This window comes from Anguilla anguilla, chromosome 15, assembly GCF_013347855.1.
Source record: "Anguilla anguilla isolate fAngAng1 chromosome 15, fAngAng1.pri, whole genome shotgun sequence".
In the NCBI taxonomy this organism is placed as follows: domain Eukaryota; kingdom Metazoa; phylum Chordata; class Actinopteri; order Anguilliformes; family Anguillidae; genus Anguilla; species Anguilla anguilla.
This window is the reverse complement of record NC_049215.1, coordinates 29,026,866-29,044,037: the sequence shown is the minus strand read 5'-3', so window position 1 is coordinate 29,044,037 and position 17,172 is coordinate 29,026,866. Positions and strand designations below refer to the sequence as shown.

General features: G+C 44.9%; 1 protein-coding gene across 2 annotated transcripts; it reads left to right on the top strand.

Annotated features, from left to right (window-relative positions):
• Positions 1-1,748: 1,748 nt before the first annotated feature.
• LOC118214144 (cyclic nucleotide-gated channel cone photoreceptor subunit alpha-like) lies at positions 1,749-13,673 on the top strand. Of its 2 annotated transcripts, XM_035393777.1 has the most exons (9): positions 1,749-2,063; positions 5,553-5,693; positions 6,891-7,007; positions 8,890-9,066; positions 9,464-9,523; positions 10,496-10,645; positions 10,970-11,071; positions 11,853-11,959; positions 12,259-13,673. In XM_035393777.1, the coding sequence occupies exons 2-9, from the start codon at positions 5,593-5,595 to the stop codon at positions 13,647-13,649; spliced, it is 2,205 nt and encodes a 734-aa protein (XP_035249668.1). In that variant the 5' UTR covers positions 1,749-2,063; positions 5,553-5,592; the 3' UTR covers positions 13,650-13,673. The 2 variants fall into 2 exon arrangements, with proteins under 2 accessions (XP_035249668.1, XP_035249666.1); XM_035393775.1 differs by lacking the exons at positions 9,464-9,523; positions 10,496-10,645.
• The last annotated feature ends 3,499 nt before the right edge of the window (positions 13,674-17,172 follow it).

Sequence of the window (17,172 nt, the reverse complement as noted above, 5' to 3'; positions counted from 1 at the left end):
TCAGCCTCTGATGCTTTGCGGTAAAGGTAAAGAGTGTCTTGATCCTCCATGATTTTTCAGAAGTTCTTATTTCTTTCAGGGAACAGCCCAGCCGCCCATGAAGGCAACACGTGCAGTCTGTGGTTAGGGATCTGAGTCACGTTAGTGGCAGGTGCCAGGGACCCGATGGTGAGGAGAGACATGAGGACATGGCTTCCGCAGGTTAAATCTGTCTGGGGTGGAGACGAGAGCGAGCAGAGGTCTCAGGAGGCTACCCATGACAACATCGCTCTCTCTCAGCCATTGTGTTTGGCCTGTATTTCGGCACTCCAGAAATATGTGAATTACCTAAAAACTTTGAATAAAAAGTTGTTTTAAAAAAAATAAAAAAAAACTTTTTATGGCTGTTATGCATCATGCAGCAAATGCCATTTATTCTAGTGATGTGACAAAGTACACAAACTGAAATGTATTGTTATGCAATGTCCATTTCCTGTGCTGAACACCCGAAACGCAGAAGCTGGAAAAGCGCGTGTTGTGACACTCGCCCTCGCGGTTCCTCGACATCCCGGCGACAGCGGAAGCAGTTCCTCCTCCGTGAGGACGAGAAGGTCAAAGCGCCACGGTTACGGGCGAGCTGGGGGCGAGGAGACGTGCTGAGATCAGCTCAGCGAGTAATGGGCTTGGTAATGAACTCCCACAATCCCCTCCACCACGACAGCGGAGGTCACGCAATGGAGACGAGTGTCCGAGACGAGTGTCGGAAACGGAGAGCGAACCTGAGCCCACTGGACCGGCAGAACCGCTAGGATGAACAGAGATTTTGGACTCTCCCCAGAACAATCTTCCCACGCGGTTGTGTTAGGCCACGTGTTTAAGGCAAGGTAGCGAGCTTGTACACGTCTACATGTTGCAATCTGAAGGCAAACACTTTGCTTGGCCGACCCAAATGGGACATCTTTCAATGGACCTAACTGAAGTTCCTCAAAAATATATATATATATTGAGGGAAAATGTGGTGTTAGAATAAAAACATAAAAATAAAAACTTAGATTTTGTCTGTGTTTGGTAAACCCAACTGAACATGGCCATAGAGGCTTCTTTGTTTTTTGTTTTTTTGTTTTGTTTTGTTTTCTATAATCCATTTATTAATTTTGGATCACACATATAGCACACTCTGTACTTTGTGTATTAAGCCCTTGTTTTTCTTGCAGTGCATGTGCGGTCACTCTTGCATTCGAGTCCCTGTTAGATGTGGTCTTCTTTGCCACCAGCGGCTGAAGTGTCTATCGTATTCATAGCGCTCCTCATACATATTCAGATGCGGTACTCATACTTTCAGAACAAAGCTAATGTGTCGTTGAGCTGAGCGACTCGGAGCATTAGCGATATTTTCACATAGCTATGAGATCACAATGACACTTTGACACTGTGGAGTTTAAACATCCCCCTTGTTACTTCTGGATTTAAAGCAAAGTAATTTGGTTGGTTCTTAAACAACTGGTGTCGTAACTAGCAAGATAATTGTCATTATTCAATAATCTGTCTGATTCCCATGGAAAGGACTCCACAATAAATGGGTTTTTATTTGCAGCTGAGACAAAAACAACCATTATCGTGATATATATCGTGATCAATATACTGTAAGAGGCCAGAGGAAGGGGAACGTAACGTAATCTTGGTTTCAGAGGCCAAGTTCACGCTGATCAATATTTATAGGAGGTTCGTGACGTTTGAGACTTTGCTGTCAGAGTGGGGAGAGAGAGAGAGAGAGAGAGAGAGCTGGCGCTTTGTGATGTCCGTCAACGGAGCTGTCCGTAATCCCTGGTCCTGAAACAAGTCAGTTGGAGTTCTCATATCAACTCAGAAAGTCGTCGTTGGCGTCAGAGTACCGCAAAAGTGGTAACAACAATGGAAATGGAAATAACAGGTTAAAAAGCAAGATGGGAGAACAAAACGCAGGATTACGTTTGTTTTTAAAAAATTGGATTATTTAACATCAAATTGCGAGGGATTATTTGCTGAGTGAATTTGCGCGGACGGGTCTGGGGCTTTCAAAGATCTACATTCAGCTGTGAATTCGGGTATAGTATGTTGACCTTTTTGGGGGATTTCTTCTGAGGCGGGATGGGGGGATTGCCTGTTGCTGCAGCTAGGCTGTGTAGTTTACACACTCACTGCCTATAGATTTGGTAAATTAACACTAAGGCTATCCATTCCAAGTAGTTCTGGTGCAAATAAAGCACGATGAATAGTTGAAACGCATGTATGCCTACATCATGTATTTTCTTTTCAGATAAACTTTGAATTGCAAATATTTCAACAAATATTTAATGAATGGGCGACAGTTGATACCAATGGACATCCTTTTGTTTCGTTTTTTTTGTTCTGTTTTGCATTTGCTTTTTTATAACATTCTGAAGAACACTAACACAGCTTTGTTACACGTGTAATCAAGTTCTCTCAAGTTCTCATTGCGCTTCGCAACTAATACATTAATATACAAAATAATCTTTATTTTTATTCCCGATTTATTTTATTGAATTAGTAGGCCCTAAATTTAATGGTTGTTTATAGTATATCTACTGACTGATAGTTTATAGCTAAAATCCACACAAAACCTACGACAATGTTTCTTAAAAAAAAAAAAAAAACGATAACCAAAAACATTAATTCATGGTGATAGAAGAAGCCGAACTTTTCTAACTGATTCGAATTAAGATCCGCTCCACAATGGTATTAAAAGTTACGTTATTTATTGACTTAGTCCAATAATATGAATAGCCAATTTCAGGCGCCCAACGCGTATTCTCTTGGCCGTGTCAATTAACGGTTCATTTAGGTAACACAGAACGCACTAAATCAATTGATTACCTTCTTAAACCAATTAATCAGCACTTCATATAGATATGGTCATTTCCGGGTAACGGTCTTGGACGAAAGCTTTGTGTTTTTCTTTGGCAAGAACCGAGTGTTTAGCTGAATTAAATAGGCTATATCTTATCAAGGTTACATGCCTCAGTTTTTTCTCTAACATCTTAAGATCGTCATGGCTACCACAATAATAGGCTTTAGCCTATTTGTGCCCACTGAGGATCCAGCCACCGAGTCCCTTTACTGAATCTGTTGTTTTCGGTTTCAGGTTTATTTCACCGGTTGTCCAGCGTAACTGGTAGAGAGAGTGGCTACTGTCCATGTAGGCTACCCGAGTTTTTCCTTTTCTAACTGAAATCTGTGAGTAAATTGAATCATGAGTGAATTACTGCACAGATAGATCTCGGGACGAGCCACATTCACTCAAAACGAAAACCAACTGCTTTCATAAAAACCAAACAAAATAAACTCTAAAAATGCACTTTAGTAAATCAAACCAACTTTAATTTAAAGTTTAATTTATAAAATTCAAAAGAACTTTTAGATTATTTTGAACTAACACATAAATATATTCCACATGACATAAGAGCAATAATTTATTTTCCATGGCTTGAAATATTAAAAATTATACTGATAGGAGACACTTTGGGCTGCTTTTAAGTTGTCATTGCTTGTGTCACTATTCTGAACAGCATAGCTCAAACCAGCTTGTGTTCATTTGCACAGAGTTATAGCTCCTTGACATTCTTAGTTATGGTACTAAGCGTGCTGTCTTAAATTGGTTCACCACATTACCAAAAATATTCGCAAAGCTGTTTTTGTTGTATCGCTACACACCTGTGGAGCAGATATGCATGTATTTTCCACATTGCCTCTGTATATCTCCACCAACAGATTTTTCCCTTTAAAAATAGTTGTTTTGAGGGTTGATTTGGTGTAATGTTATTGAAATGTCATATTCTTTTCTGAAACTATGTTAAAAAATGTCTTTCTTAGCTTTGTGCTTTGCCCAAAACTTCCCAGGCGGTCTGTAGTCCTTTCCTGACACAATTTGACATCCAGAAACTAAATCTCACTTAAATAAAACAACTCATTATGATAAAAGGAACAGAAGAAAACACTGGAAAGGCAGCATCTTAGCTGTTAATTATATACGTATAGAGATTAAATGCAGTATATGATACGTAAAATATGGAATAAGGAAGATATCGTGGCATTGATAAACAGACACATCTTGTGATGTTTACTGTAGAGCTTGAACATTCCCATGGAATGGTGATTGCAATGACATATTTACCAGTATTTAAAGTTACACCATTATTTCACATTTGAATTAAAAAGTAAAATATGAAGAGAACTCATTTATGTTGGCCATGCATTGGTGTCAGCGAATGACCAGAGTGTGTTTCACTCTTGTTCCATGTAGTACTGTGTCTCTTCTGTGGTTGCTATGAACAAAATTAATCTTATAACACTAATCTCTTTTCAATCTATGGTGCTACAAACCACTACATGGAAGAAAAAAAACAACCTAATTTTCATGTGAAATAAATGAACAAAAATGGAAAAATATCTTTGTACCATAAAAATCACCTTGAAAAGAACAACCCTGTGAATTCACTACAAACTGCTCCATCTTCTAAAATGGAAAGTGAAAAAGAAATATTTATATTCTATCATATAATTAGTCATACAAAATATTGTTAAATATATATTTTGTTGGACAGTGACCTCTAGACATAGTCAAGGCCAGGTTATTTTAAAACCAGGGTGATCTTTCAGACACTGAGGGCTGATCTTGTCGAAGATCAGGATATATTTTTAGCTGCTGCTCTCAGACAGTGGCTTTGTCAGTTTGGAAATTGGTTTTTCTAAAACTCCATCAAGTCACCGTAATCTCTGCATATCGTGGACATAGCCTAATTCATCAGGATTTCTGAGGTTCACATTTGATAGACTGATTACAAGAATTGTAAAAACCAGAACCTGAGAGAGGGGATTATCGAACAGTGCCGTCTTATCACAGAATTACATGCAAGCAGCAAGCTGTATTAACAACACTTCCCTCCACCCCACAATCCCCCTACCCCCCACCCCCCACACCACCTGTCCACTTCTTACCTCTTAAGGACCCAAAAGGACATCAAGTCGACTCGACAACCCCAAATATTTGTGTGATATCTGGTCCTGGGGAAAAAGCAGAAAGACACTTTTCACAGCCACAAGGAAGCACATGAATTTTAACCGACACTGTGAATAGTGTTACATGCGTGTATAACCCTGGTTATGACACTGCATTCATGCTCTGGCTTCTTCACCTCACCTGCTACTGAAAAAGGACACCAATATAAATGGGTAACATAAAACGCTAATCCTTCAAGGTGCAAGATTACAAATATGTGATTAGAATGTTCTTGACTGAACGTTCTAATGCTGACGTAACGATCACGACTGGTGATTGAAAGCAAAAGAGTTCTAGAACACTGACTTATAATAATTTTTTTTTTTAAACATTCTAAAAAAACCTGCTCTTCAAAGGGTTATGATTCAGTTTACTCACTTCAATTAGAAATTAGAAAAAGAAAAAAGGGTTAACAGTCAGCTATTCCCAAATAATGACAGGAGCAGATCAGTGTGGAGAACGCTGTTGCTAAGTGACGCACATTTTGCACTGACACCGTTTCTCCTGTTGGCGGCAGCCTTCTCAGCCTCTGGATGTAACCGGCGGCAGGCCCGAGGATGGCGAAAATCTGCACCGAGCGGTCCTGCTCCGCCCAGCAACGGCTGTCTGTACACCCCGGCGAGGACGACCTGGAACGGCTGGAGAATGGCGGCAGCAGGTCAGACGGGTTCGGTGACGCTCACAAGCCCTTCTGCAACGTCACACCCGCTTGGGCCTCACTGTAGCATCCCAAAACATTTCTGATAGACTGTTTTCAATAAAAAAAAAAAACAGCAAGAAATGAGCAAGATTTTTGTCAGTTATACTTGCATATACTTGTTGTAGTCGTGTTATTCTTGATGACTGTAGCATGATTGAACTCCATTTTCTTCAGAGCTGAGAGCCCCACTACAGAATGATAACATCTCATCCACACGTGGTGGGGTAGCATACACTCAGGCTGGTCCAAAGACGCTAAATCACAAGTTCACATTGTGTACTCTTTGGACCGGATGAGCCCATCCAGAGGAACAGAAACTTCTGTCAAGTGCAGTATTTGCCATTGATATCAGATATGAGCTCTTTTCCTTCCATGATGATCAACACTGATGGTTAATGTCATGGAGGACATGTCAGCAGGACATGTGGTACTATGCAGACCCACCCACCTCAATTTGGGTCCTTTTGGGGATGAGGAATTGTGATCCTGGACTTGGGGGGGGGGGGGGGGTGGTGGTGGGGGGCATCATCTCTTGGGTAAAAGGGCCCATGAAGGTTTTTCCATTCTCACCCCCACCCCCCACCCCATGTGAGGACTGGTACTATGTCCTGTGACCGATTCTCTGTGTGTCATGTGATAAATGGCAAAGCTACGCTAGCCCAATCAGTCTGCATTCAGCAACTTCCTCTAACCGTCAGCAGCCTGACAGGAACATCATAAGCTCAAAAGATCAAGATTCAGTTTGATCTTGATTGATTTTGGGATGATTAGAGTGAGCAAGGACTGTCTTTGGGCCCATCATTTAATCAAAATATGTTTTTTTAGAAGAGGCAAGCATTCTGTATGGCCTCAAAGCGATAAGATAAAACAAAAGAGAAGTAATAATGAGTATCAATTTAATGAAATTCACTGTACTGAAAATGACAACTATGTTCTTGCACTGAATCATGTTTTTGTGTTCAGGACAATGCACTGACATTAGATCAGTCACATGCTGGATATACACTGAAGCAATTCCGGTTAAGTACCTTGCTCAAGCGTACAACGGCAGTGTCCTTACCCGGGAATCGAACCTGCAACCTTTTGGTTACAAGCCCAGTTCCTTACCCACTGTGCTACACTCTCTGTCTCTCTCTGTCTCTCTCTCTCTCCCAGGTCCCACTCTCTGTGTGACGACACGTCCTCTGAGCGCCAGGGGGCCGTTTCCACGGCCACCAGCATACTGGCAGAGTCCCGCAGGAGTTCTTTTACCGGTGCAGGAGCCATGGCCAGGTCAGCAGGTCACACCCCCCATACCACGCACAAACATACCACCCACATCCCACTCCACTCCACACATCACCCCACAATGTTAAACACACCCCCCCACTCCACTCCACACATCACCCCCCAATGTCACTCATACCCCCCACTCCACTCCACACATCACCCCCCCATGTCACACATACCCCCCACTCCACTCCACTCCACACATCACCCCCCATGTCACACATACCCCCCACTCCACTCCACACATCACCCCCCCATGTCACGCATACCCCCCACTCCACTCCACTCCACACATCACCCCCCCATGTCACACATACCCCCTCACTCCACTCCACACATCACTCCCCAATGTCACACATACCCCCCCACTCCACTCCACTCCACACATCACCCCACAATGTCACACATACCCCGCCACTCCACTCCACACATCACCCCCTAATGTCACACATACCCCCCCACTCCACTCCACTCCACACATCACCCCCTAATGTCACACATACCCCCCCACTCCACTCCACACATCACCCCCCAATGTCATTCATAGCCCCCCGCACGCCCACTCCACACATCACCCCCCCATGTCACACATACCCCCCACTCCACTCCACACATCACCCCACAATGTCACACATACCCCCCACTCCACTCCACACATCACCCCCCCATGTCACACATACCCCCCACTCCACTCCACTCCACACATCACCCCCCCATGTCACACATACCCCCCCACTCCACTCCACTCCACACATCACCCCCCCATGTCACACATACCCCCCACCCCCCAACCCACTCCACACATCACCCCACAATGTTACACATACCCCCCCACTCCACTCCACACATCACCCCACAATGTCACACATACCCCCCCACTCCACTCCACTCCACACATCACCCCCCCATGTCACACATACCCCCCCACTCCACTCCACACATCACCCCCTAATGTCACACATACCCCCCCACTCCACTCCACTCCACACATCACCCCCCCATGTCACACATACCCCCCCACTCCACTCCACACATCACCCCACAATGTCACACATACCCCCCCACTCCACTCCACTCCACACATCACCCCCCCCATGTCACACATACCCCCCACCCCCAACCGACTCCACACATCACCCCCCCATGTCACACATACCCCCCACTCCACTCCACTCCACACATCACCCCACAATGTTACACATACCCCCCCACTCCACTCCACACATCACCCCCAATGTCACCCTTACCCCCCACCCCCCAACCCACTCCACACATCACCCCCCCATGTCACACATACCCCCCCACTCCACACATCACCCCCCCATGTCACACATACCGCAAACTGCACTATCCCAGGCACTATGAACACTCTCAGAAACAAAGGTGCAAAAAGTTTGTGTCATTCCAGAGAAGCGCTGTGGTGTGCTGTGCTGTGCTTTGCCGTGCTGCGCTCAGTGTCTCAGTGCTGTGCTGTGCTGTGCTTTGCCGTGCTGTGCTGTGCTCAGTGCCTCAGTGCTGTGCTGCGCTCAGTGTCTCAGTGCTGTGCTCAGTGTCTGTGCCGTGCTGTGCTGCGCTCAGTGTCTCAGTGCTGTGCTGTGCTCAGTGTCTCAGTGCCGTGCTGTGCTCAGTGCTGTGCTGTGCTCAGTGTCTCAGTGCCGTGCTGTGCTCAGTGTCTCAGTGCTGTGCTGTGCTGCGCTCAGTGTCTCAGTGCTGTGCTGCGCTCAGTGCCTCAGTGCTGTGCTCAGTGTCTCAGTGCTGTGCTGCGCTCAGTGCCTCAGTGCTGTGCTGCGCTCAGTGTCTCAGTGCTGTGCTGCGCTCAGTGTCTCAGTGCTGTGCTGTGCTGCGCTCAGTGTCTCAGTGCTCTACCCTGCCTCTCCTCTCCCAGGCTCTCCCACTTCATCCTGATGCTGAGGAACTGGGCCTCCCACCGGCTGCACCAGGAGACCGAGCGGCCCGACTCCTTCCTGGAGCGCTTCCGGGGCCCCGAGCTGAAGGACCTGTCCAGCCGGGACAGCAACGCCCAGTCTTCCCTGGGACACCCCGACCAGCCCCGCCGGAGGAAGTGAGTCCCCGCAGAACCCCCCCCCCCCCCCTTCGAGGGCCCGTGAACCCGTGAGCCCAGTGCAGAGCATGCGACGAACAGCCATGGCGCCGAGCATTCTGGGAAAATCCGTCACCGCACGCCTTCCCCCCTCTCTGTCTCTCTCGCTCTGTCACAGATGAAAATGCGATAGAAATTAAAAATTAAATTAATCATTTAATTTCTCAATTAAATCAAGATAAACATAAACAATTCAAAAGCGAAACGAGATTATTTGGCATTGAAATTAAGAAGCATTGTCTCTCGAATTATAAAACACCAGGTTAAAATATATGTAATTTGTTGGCAGTAAATGGTAAAATTATTAAGATCATTGTAGAAACTGACTTAATGTATTTGTTTACAGTTTTTTCCCAAGTCGTGTCAGTCCTTGGCCACAGGCTATTCTCAATCTCAACAACTGTAACAACACAGATGAGTAAGTTACCAGCGGTAGATGTAGAGTAGCTTTTGTAGATACTCTAGTCCCTCTGCTAGACTGTTTTATTTGTTTCCTGATTTTATTACTACATTACCTTCATTTTAAGCAGCTAAACAGTTTCCGATTTTTTGAGTGCCAAAGGGGTTAGCTTTTTAAACTAATGTGGAATTTAACGAAATAAACACTCTGCTCAGAAACATAACAAATAACAACTAAAGAAAAATCACACCATTAGCTCGTTAGCGGTGATTGCTATCAATTTCCACATTCAAGTATATTTATTGTATACCATAAAATCCATATACTCTTTTAGTCAGCAAAGATGCTCTGAATAAGAAGAAATATAAGAAGAAAGTCAGGCACAGTCATGCTTATTTTCGGTCTGTGTACACACTCAATATGTACACACCTTTCATTATTTTATTCAGGTAATGCTGCTACTCAAGGCATGCAATGCTAATTGTTTTTCTTAGTTTAAATAATGGTAATATTTCATCTGTCCTTCAAGCCCACAGCTGAGGGATATCAGTTAAATTCACAATGCTGTTGCTTTTGGGGACAGGAACATTACATGCAATGTGTGAGCACACCACCTAAATAACCGGACACTGAGAAGTCTGGCATATTCTTCTGCCCCCTGGTGGCCATAACCTGTACTGTTAAACAGGCAAACTTTTTATGAGACTGTAGTTGTGTGCCAAAGAAAATATTTTATTTGAAAGTAATGAATGATATTTAACAGTTGCTCACAGCTCATTAAAGCTCCTTTATTTGCACAATGCACCCCAAATCATTTCCTCTAGAGGTTTGTGGTAGCCATCCTGATAGTACTTTTGCTGAAGTCACTCATAGGAACAATCACTTACTGATCTTTAGAGACCAACCATAGCATATTCCTGAGAGCCCCATAGAATTAGTTAATCCTTCATTTACTGCCTGGCTGAACAAATATGAAAATATTATGTTTAGCAAAAAAGAGGACAAGAAAGATGAAATAAAAGACAAGAAAGATGAGAAAAAAGATGACAAGAAAGAAGAAAAGAAGGACGATAAAAAAGACGGCAAGAAGGATGGTAAAAAAGATGAAAAGAAAGATGACAAAAAGAAGGAGGACCCTCCGTAAGTACCGTGTCACGGGTGGTCAGTGGTAGACTAGGCCTGGGTCAAATACGTATTTGACCCAGGTCAGTGGTAGACTAGTGCCCACAGGCACAGTAGACAGTATAGATTTACGTCTCAGAATCTATTTACTGTCACATAGGCCCACGTTATGCCCTGTTATGAATACTGCGCACTTACTGTAATATCTGAAGGCTACTGGGAATCGGAAAGACCTTACGCAAGTATCGATCGAAGGGGTAATTTCACATTGCAGGTCCCACAGGAGAAAGAGCGTCTGCTAAGTTAATGTAATGCAGTGAATGACTGGTGCCTATTTTTCAGAAAAGACTTCTGGATCATGGACCCAGCGACAGACCTGTACTACAGATGGCTTACAATAATCGCTGCTCCTGCCTTTTACAACCTGATGATGCTCGTGACCAGGTCTGTATACATGCGCTACAGCATTTGGCTTAAAAGATTAGCTCACTTTCTGTGTTTTTAAAAAAATACTATTTTAGATTTATTGTTTGTTTTTGATTGGCCCATGCAGTCAGTTTGTGTGTGCCATGAAGGATAATTTAGATATGTACCGAAGTGTCTGACAATGTTCTGGCTTTACAATGGCAAGACCTCAAACCTAATATTTAAATGGGTGATGTTTGGAAATGCTTGTGCTTTCTGTGGCCAGCAGGGCTCACTTTTATGGGTATTTGCAAGCCTCTGTCATACAGAAAACCATTCCATTGTGTTACATCCTTGGGGCATTCTGGGGTTTGTGGTCTCAAACAAAAAAAATAGACCTTAAGTAACTCCAAAGCAACTTTGTACAGCAATGTTATGTGAAATACATATAAAATGAGGAATTTTACAACATTCATACACAATTATAAACATTATATTGACAGTACTTCTCTCATTGAGCACAGAACCACTTCAGGTGTCATTTGAGCTGCATTTGTCCTGGTGATTCGTGTCATTCTGATCAACTCCTATAAGCCTGCTTTAATAAGCATCATTCTGATGATTTGTGTCATTCTGATCAACTCCCATAAGCCCAGCTTAATGAAGCTTCATCCTGATGATTCATATAATTCTGATCAACTCCTATAAGGCCTGCTTTATCAAGTTTCATCCTGATGATTCATATAATTCTGATCAACTCATAGGGCCTGCTTTAATAAGCTTCATTCAGATAATTCATATAATTCTGATCAACTCCTAGGGCCTGCTTTAATGAGCTTCAGGAGAGCTTCACCAAGCTGTGGCTGACGCTGGACTACTCCTCGGATATCATCTACATCATCGACACTTTTGTAAGATCGCGAACAGGTGAGGCACCTGCTGTCATTAAACAGCATTTTTTAACAGTAAATGTTTATTTTCTGTGTTTGTTGCGTGGATTAAAAGAGTAACCTAAACAATGACACTGATATCTGTAAAATGTGTTCTTCTTGACCAGTCGCTTATTAATACACATACTACAGTTATGTCTATGTGATACCACTATATTCAGTTAAAAATAAAATTAATTAAATACCTTAACATTTCAAAATATAAAAAATTCTTATTTTGTGAGATGAATCTACTATGAAGGTACCAACAAATCTAAATTTATGTTTTTTAAATAGGATTCTTGGAACAAGGACTGCTTGTAAAAGACCCAAAGAAATTAAGAGAAAACTACATGAAAACTAATCAGTTCAAGTTTGATCTTTTCTCCATATTTCCAACTGACATATTTATGTTAAAAGTGGGGCTCAACAACCCTGAGTTGAGGTTCAACCGTCTATTCAAAATTGGACGCCTCTTTGAGTTCTTTGACCGCACAGAGACCAGAACCAACTACCCCAACATTTTCCGAATCAGCAACCTTGTCCTTTACATCCTGGTCATCATCCATTGGAATGCCTGCATATTTTTTGCCATCTCCAAGACCATTGGCTTTGGCTCAGACTCCTGGGTGTACCCCAACATCAGTCACCCAGAGTTTGGTCGACTGTCCCGCAAGTACATTTACTGCCTGTACTGGTCCACACTCACCCTCACCACCATCGGAGAGACACCCCCACCGGTCAAGGACGTCGAGTACCTGTTTGTCGTCTGCGACTTCCTCATCGGCGTGCTCATCTTCGCCACCATCGTCGGTAACGTCGGCGCCATGATCTCCAACATGAACGCGTCCCGCGCCGACTTCCAGGCCAAGATCGACTCCATCAAGCAGTACATGCAGTTCCGGAAGGTCACCAAGGACCTGGAGGCCCGGGTCATCAAGTGGTTCGACTACCTTTGGACGAACAAGAAGACCTGCGACGAGAAAGAAGTGCTGAAGAACCTACCGGACAAGCTGAAGGCCGAGATCGCCATCAACGTCCACCTGGACACGCTGAAGAAGGTGCGGATCTTCCAGGACTGCGAGGCGGGGCTCCTGATCGAGCTGGTGCTCAAGCTGCAGCCTCAGGTCTTCAGCCCCGGCGACTACATCTGCAAGAAGGGCGACATCGGCCGAGAGATGTACATCATCAAAGAGGGGAAGCTGGCGGTGGTGGCGGACGACGGGGTCACGCAGTTCGTGGTGCTGAGCGACGGCGCCTACTTCGGGGAGATCAGCATCCTGGGGATCAAAGGGAGCAAAGCCGGCAACAGGAGGACGGCCAACATCCGAAGCGTGGGGTACTCCGACCTCTTCGCCCTCTCCAAGGACGACCTGATGGAGGCCCTGACCGAGTACCCCGAGGCCAAGAAGGCCCTGGAGGAAAAAGGGAAGGCCATCCTGATGAAGGACAACCTGATCGACGAGGCGGTGGCCAACGCCGGAGCCGACCCCAAGGACATGGAGGAGAAGATCGCCCGGCTGGAGGCCCACCTGGAGGTCATGCAGACCAAGTTCGCCCGGCTGATGGCGGAGTACACGGCCAGCCAGAGCAAGATCAAGCAGAGGATCATGAACATGGAGAACAGGGTGAAGACCCTGAGGGCGGAGGAACTCTCGGAAGTTGTCGAGGACAAAAAGGACAAGTAGCTCACGTGCACGGCATTACCGATTGTGCGTTTTATACAGAAACTGAACTGGTCAAGAAAATATTTCTCCCTTCTTGTAAGATGTGAAACATATCTGTACAAAGTAGTTACTTTTTCAAACTGTTTATATGCACAATTATTTGCAAATTGTACATCACCTGGGTGACAAAATGATAATATCTAAATATGCAGTACTCATGGTTATTAGGCATTTTAAACTGTTAACTGTGCATCAAATGTCAAACCTCAAACCTAATATTTAAATGGGTGATGGTTTGGAAATGCTTGTGCGTTCTGTGGCCAGCTGGACTCACTTTTATGGGTATTTGCAAGCCTCTGTCATACAGAAAACCATTCCATTGAGTTACATCCTTGCGTATTTAATTTAATATTACTGAGGTTAATTTCAGCCTCTTTAATCCCGTCAACATGAAAGTGTAAATATGTGCAGTATGCAGGTCTATTCTTACCTATTAAATAATCGATTATTTCATATTTTATTGAGGAATTATGAACTTGATGGACCTTACTGAGGAAGGGCATATCTGTTTTAGTTCATAAAGGTTAATGGCAAAATCTGTCCACATAAAAAATGGTTTGAAGACAGCGAAAGCTGCCTTGACATTTAACAGGAGGTATCACAGAACCCCTCTATTGGTCTCCATTAGAGATCTGTGGAAAGAGAAGATAAAAAAACATTTGTTCTATTCTTTTTTTTAACGAAAAGAAAACCCTGACAGACAAGATTCTGTGGATTATGAATTATACAGTAGCACTTCAGATGGATGCATCATAAATTGAGGATATAGTTCTGTAACCTGATATCAATAATTCTCAGGTCAGCTCAGAAAAAAAACCTTTCTGCATTATTTCATGGTAGTGTATGAATCCGTCTGAATGTGATCTACTGATGCAAAGTAAATGCACACATTCATCTTAACCACGGCAGATTACCTGAGGACTGGTCCAACAGTAACTAAACCTGCATTTATTTAAATGTGTGGAATGTAATTTCATTTATTGGCGTTTTTAAGTATGCTAAAGACAAAATAAATATCACTGCATACACTTTGCCTGTTTTCCAATTATGATTTCATACCAGTATCACTGGAACCCCCCATTCTTAAAGAGTCTTTGTGTATACTTCTGGAATCACCAGTATATGGTGCACAAGATATAGACTGTAATGTCGATAACAAAGCACAAACTGGTGCTAGTGCTGGATTATTAGTTACACCTCTGCCATTTGTTTTCAGTTGCTGCCATTAGAAACCTGCATTTGCTGCTACACTGCGTGTTCAAAGCCATGCACAGCAAAAACACAGATAAAACGCAGGCAGAGAAATGCTGTGCCCTGCCACCATCAGAACTGTGCACTAAACAGTTAAGTTGCAGGAAGCCATTGTTATGAGCCGTCCTATCAAAAGTGACAGGACTTCTAGTCACCAAGCACTCCACTCCCTGTGCTTGACAACAAACAATGTGTCCGGGTGGAGCTTCAGACCAGTCTGACAACAGCAAACAGCCACTGTGCAGACAAATGAAGGGTAAACATTTCATTCAGAGAACTCCAAGGTTCTGGATTTACTGAAAAAAAAGGTCTGTGTGTTCCATCTAAAGGGTGCAAGCCGAGTGGCCGGCGTTGAGTATAGATGGAGAAGAACAAAGACTCGGAAAAGTCCCAGAGAATCATCAGCTTCCACTGGAGGGAGGAGGCCATGCTGAAGAGACGTCTGAGCTCCCTGGAATCCATGAAGAGGCAGGTGGAGCTGTCCTTCTGCCTGGACCAAAGAATCCTGTACAGCCGCTTCCAGACCAAGCTGCGCAGATCTGCGCAGGCCTGGGCCAGGATGACCAGCGACGAGGAGCTAATCTGGAGACTGGCAGCGGAAAACTTCCCTTTCAACACCACGCCCAGAAATGACAGAGAGAGGAGCGTGAGTCAACTCACTGGGACGGCCCACGGGCATGGTTTGGGGAGTTCTGGGCCACGCACCCCCGCAGTACCAGGGGGGTACCGCTCCATGTCTGCCTGCGGACCCCCCCGGACCGTCCTCAGCCGGAACACGAAGTGCAAATCCCCGCAGCCGGAGGGAGGTATTCAACCGGAAAGGACCAGATCGCAATCGAGCCAACCGTCATTTCGAAGGGTAGCTTTTCCGCCATCTCAACGCCTCAGCTCACCTGCCCTGCCACTCCTAAAGAGACCCGCGTTGAAGTCGCGTCCCATAACCGCAACGGTGGCCTTCCAGGACAGCAAAGAACCCCCGGGCAAACCCCAGCCAATGGGTGAGTCGTCTGGGGAAACTGAAAGAGAGGCAGTCGGACACGACCGGCAAACCCTAGCCGCGAAGGCTCGCTTTGAAGCGACCAGCAAACGCTCACAAGATCTCAGCCCAAAACACGAGCACCCAGATGACCCTGCCGCACAGATCTCCGGGGGGGAAGAGGCGGAGGGAGTCCGGAGCGAGGAGGAGCCCTCGGCCGAGGGGACCGGAGGACCCGAGCTGGCCGTAAAGGTGAGTCGCTTTGTGGAGAAGGTGAAGAGCATGAAGCACCATCAGGGGTGCATAGTGAGCGACTACTACGCCCACAAGCTCTCGAGGAGCCCGAGCAGCAGGAAGGCGACCGTGCGGGTCACGGAGGAGGACCGGGACAGGTGGTGCCTGGTGGGCGGCGAGAGGGCCAGCAGGAGCATCACCATGCAGGGCCTGGACACGGCCCGGCAGGCAGAGGAGCTCTCCGCCGACCTCCTGATCCTGGAGACCTACGGCGCGCTGCTCACCAGGGAGAACAGGGAGGAGAGGAACTGGATAGACAACAACCCCTACGGCACCACGGGTCCCTCGACCTCGCTGTAATGACCCACGTCTACACGCTGCGACATCTCCGCTGCGAATTTCAGTCTGCCACAGAAAACCAGCGTTAGAGCAGGGAAAAATCAGTCAGCAAATTTCAGTATAAACTTCACTGTACTATACTTTATGCTAACTGGCATATTTTCACTGGCCCCAATCAATCCAAAACACTTTCAATCAATGTCAATGAAATGCACTTGCAGTCCATTGCATCAAACAGCAATGTGCACATTCAACAAGAATTATAGGAAAGAAGAAAAAAAAAAGTGCAGACCTTGCTACACAGGTACACCAATAACAGATTAGACCTAAATAAGAGTTACGGAAATTAGCAGCTGAGGTGATGAGTCACAAGCACATCAAAAGCTAAATGTTTTTGGTAGCACTTTCCATAAGGCTCCATGCATTTTATGCACTTTAGGTAACAGTCTATAACTGGCTGAGTGCAATGATATGCATAAAGTGTACAACTTGCTTTATTAAATTTGTTTGATGCTACTTTTTTCTGCTACTGGTTGATGGAATTTTTCCGAACAAGAACTGAATGAAAATGAAATGCATTTTTCCAAATATAATTCCACATATCACCTTTGTAAATTTTACAATGATACTGCAAAAAAATTGAATGCGCAGTCACACAACTGACCAGCATGCACTGAGAAACTG

What these genes read in the sequence shown, in the direction of transcription:
- LOC118214144 (XM_035393777.1), top strand. Translation starts at nt 5,593, where the DNA reads ATGGCGAAAATCTGCACCGAGCGGTCCTGCTCCGCCCAGCAACGGCTG. An exon ending in CTGGAGAATGGCGGCAGCAG is followed by an intron (nt 5,694 to 6,890) that starts GTCAGACGGGTT and finishes TCTCTCTCCCAG; the next exon opens with GTCCCACTCTCTGTGTGACG. An exon ending in AACTGTAACAACACAGATGA is followed by an intron (nt 9,524 to 10,495) that starts GTAAGTTACCAG and finishes TATTATGTTTAG; the next exon opens with CAAAAAAGAGGACAAGAAAG.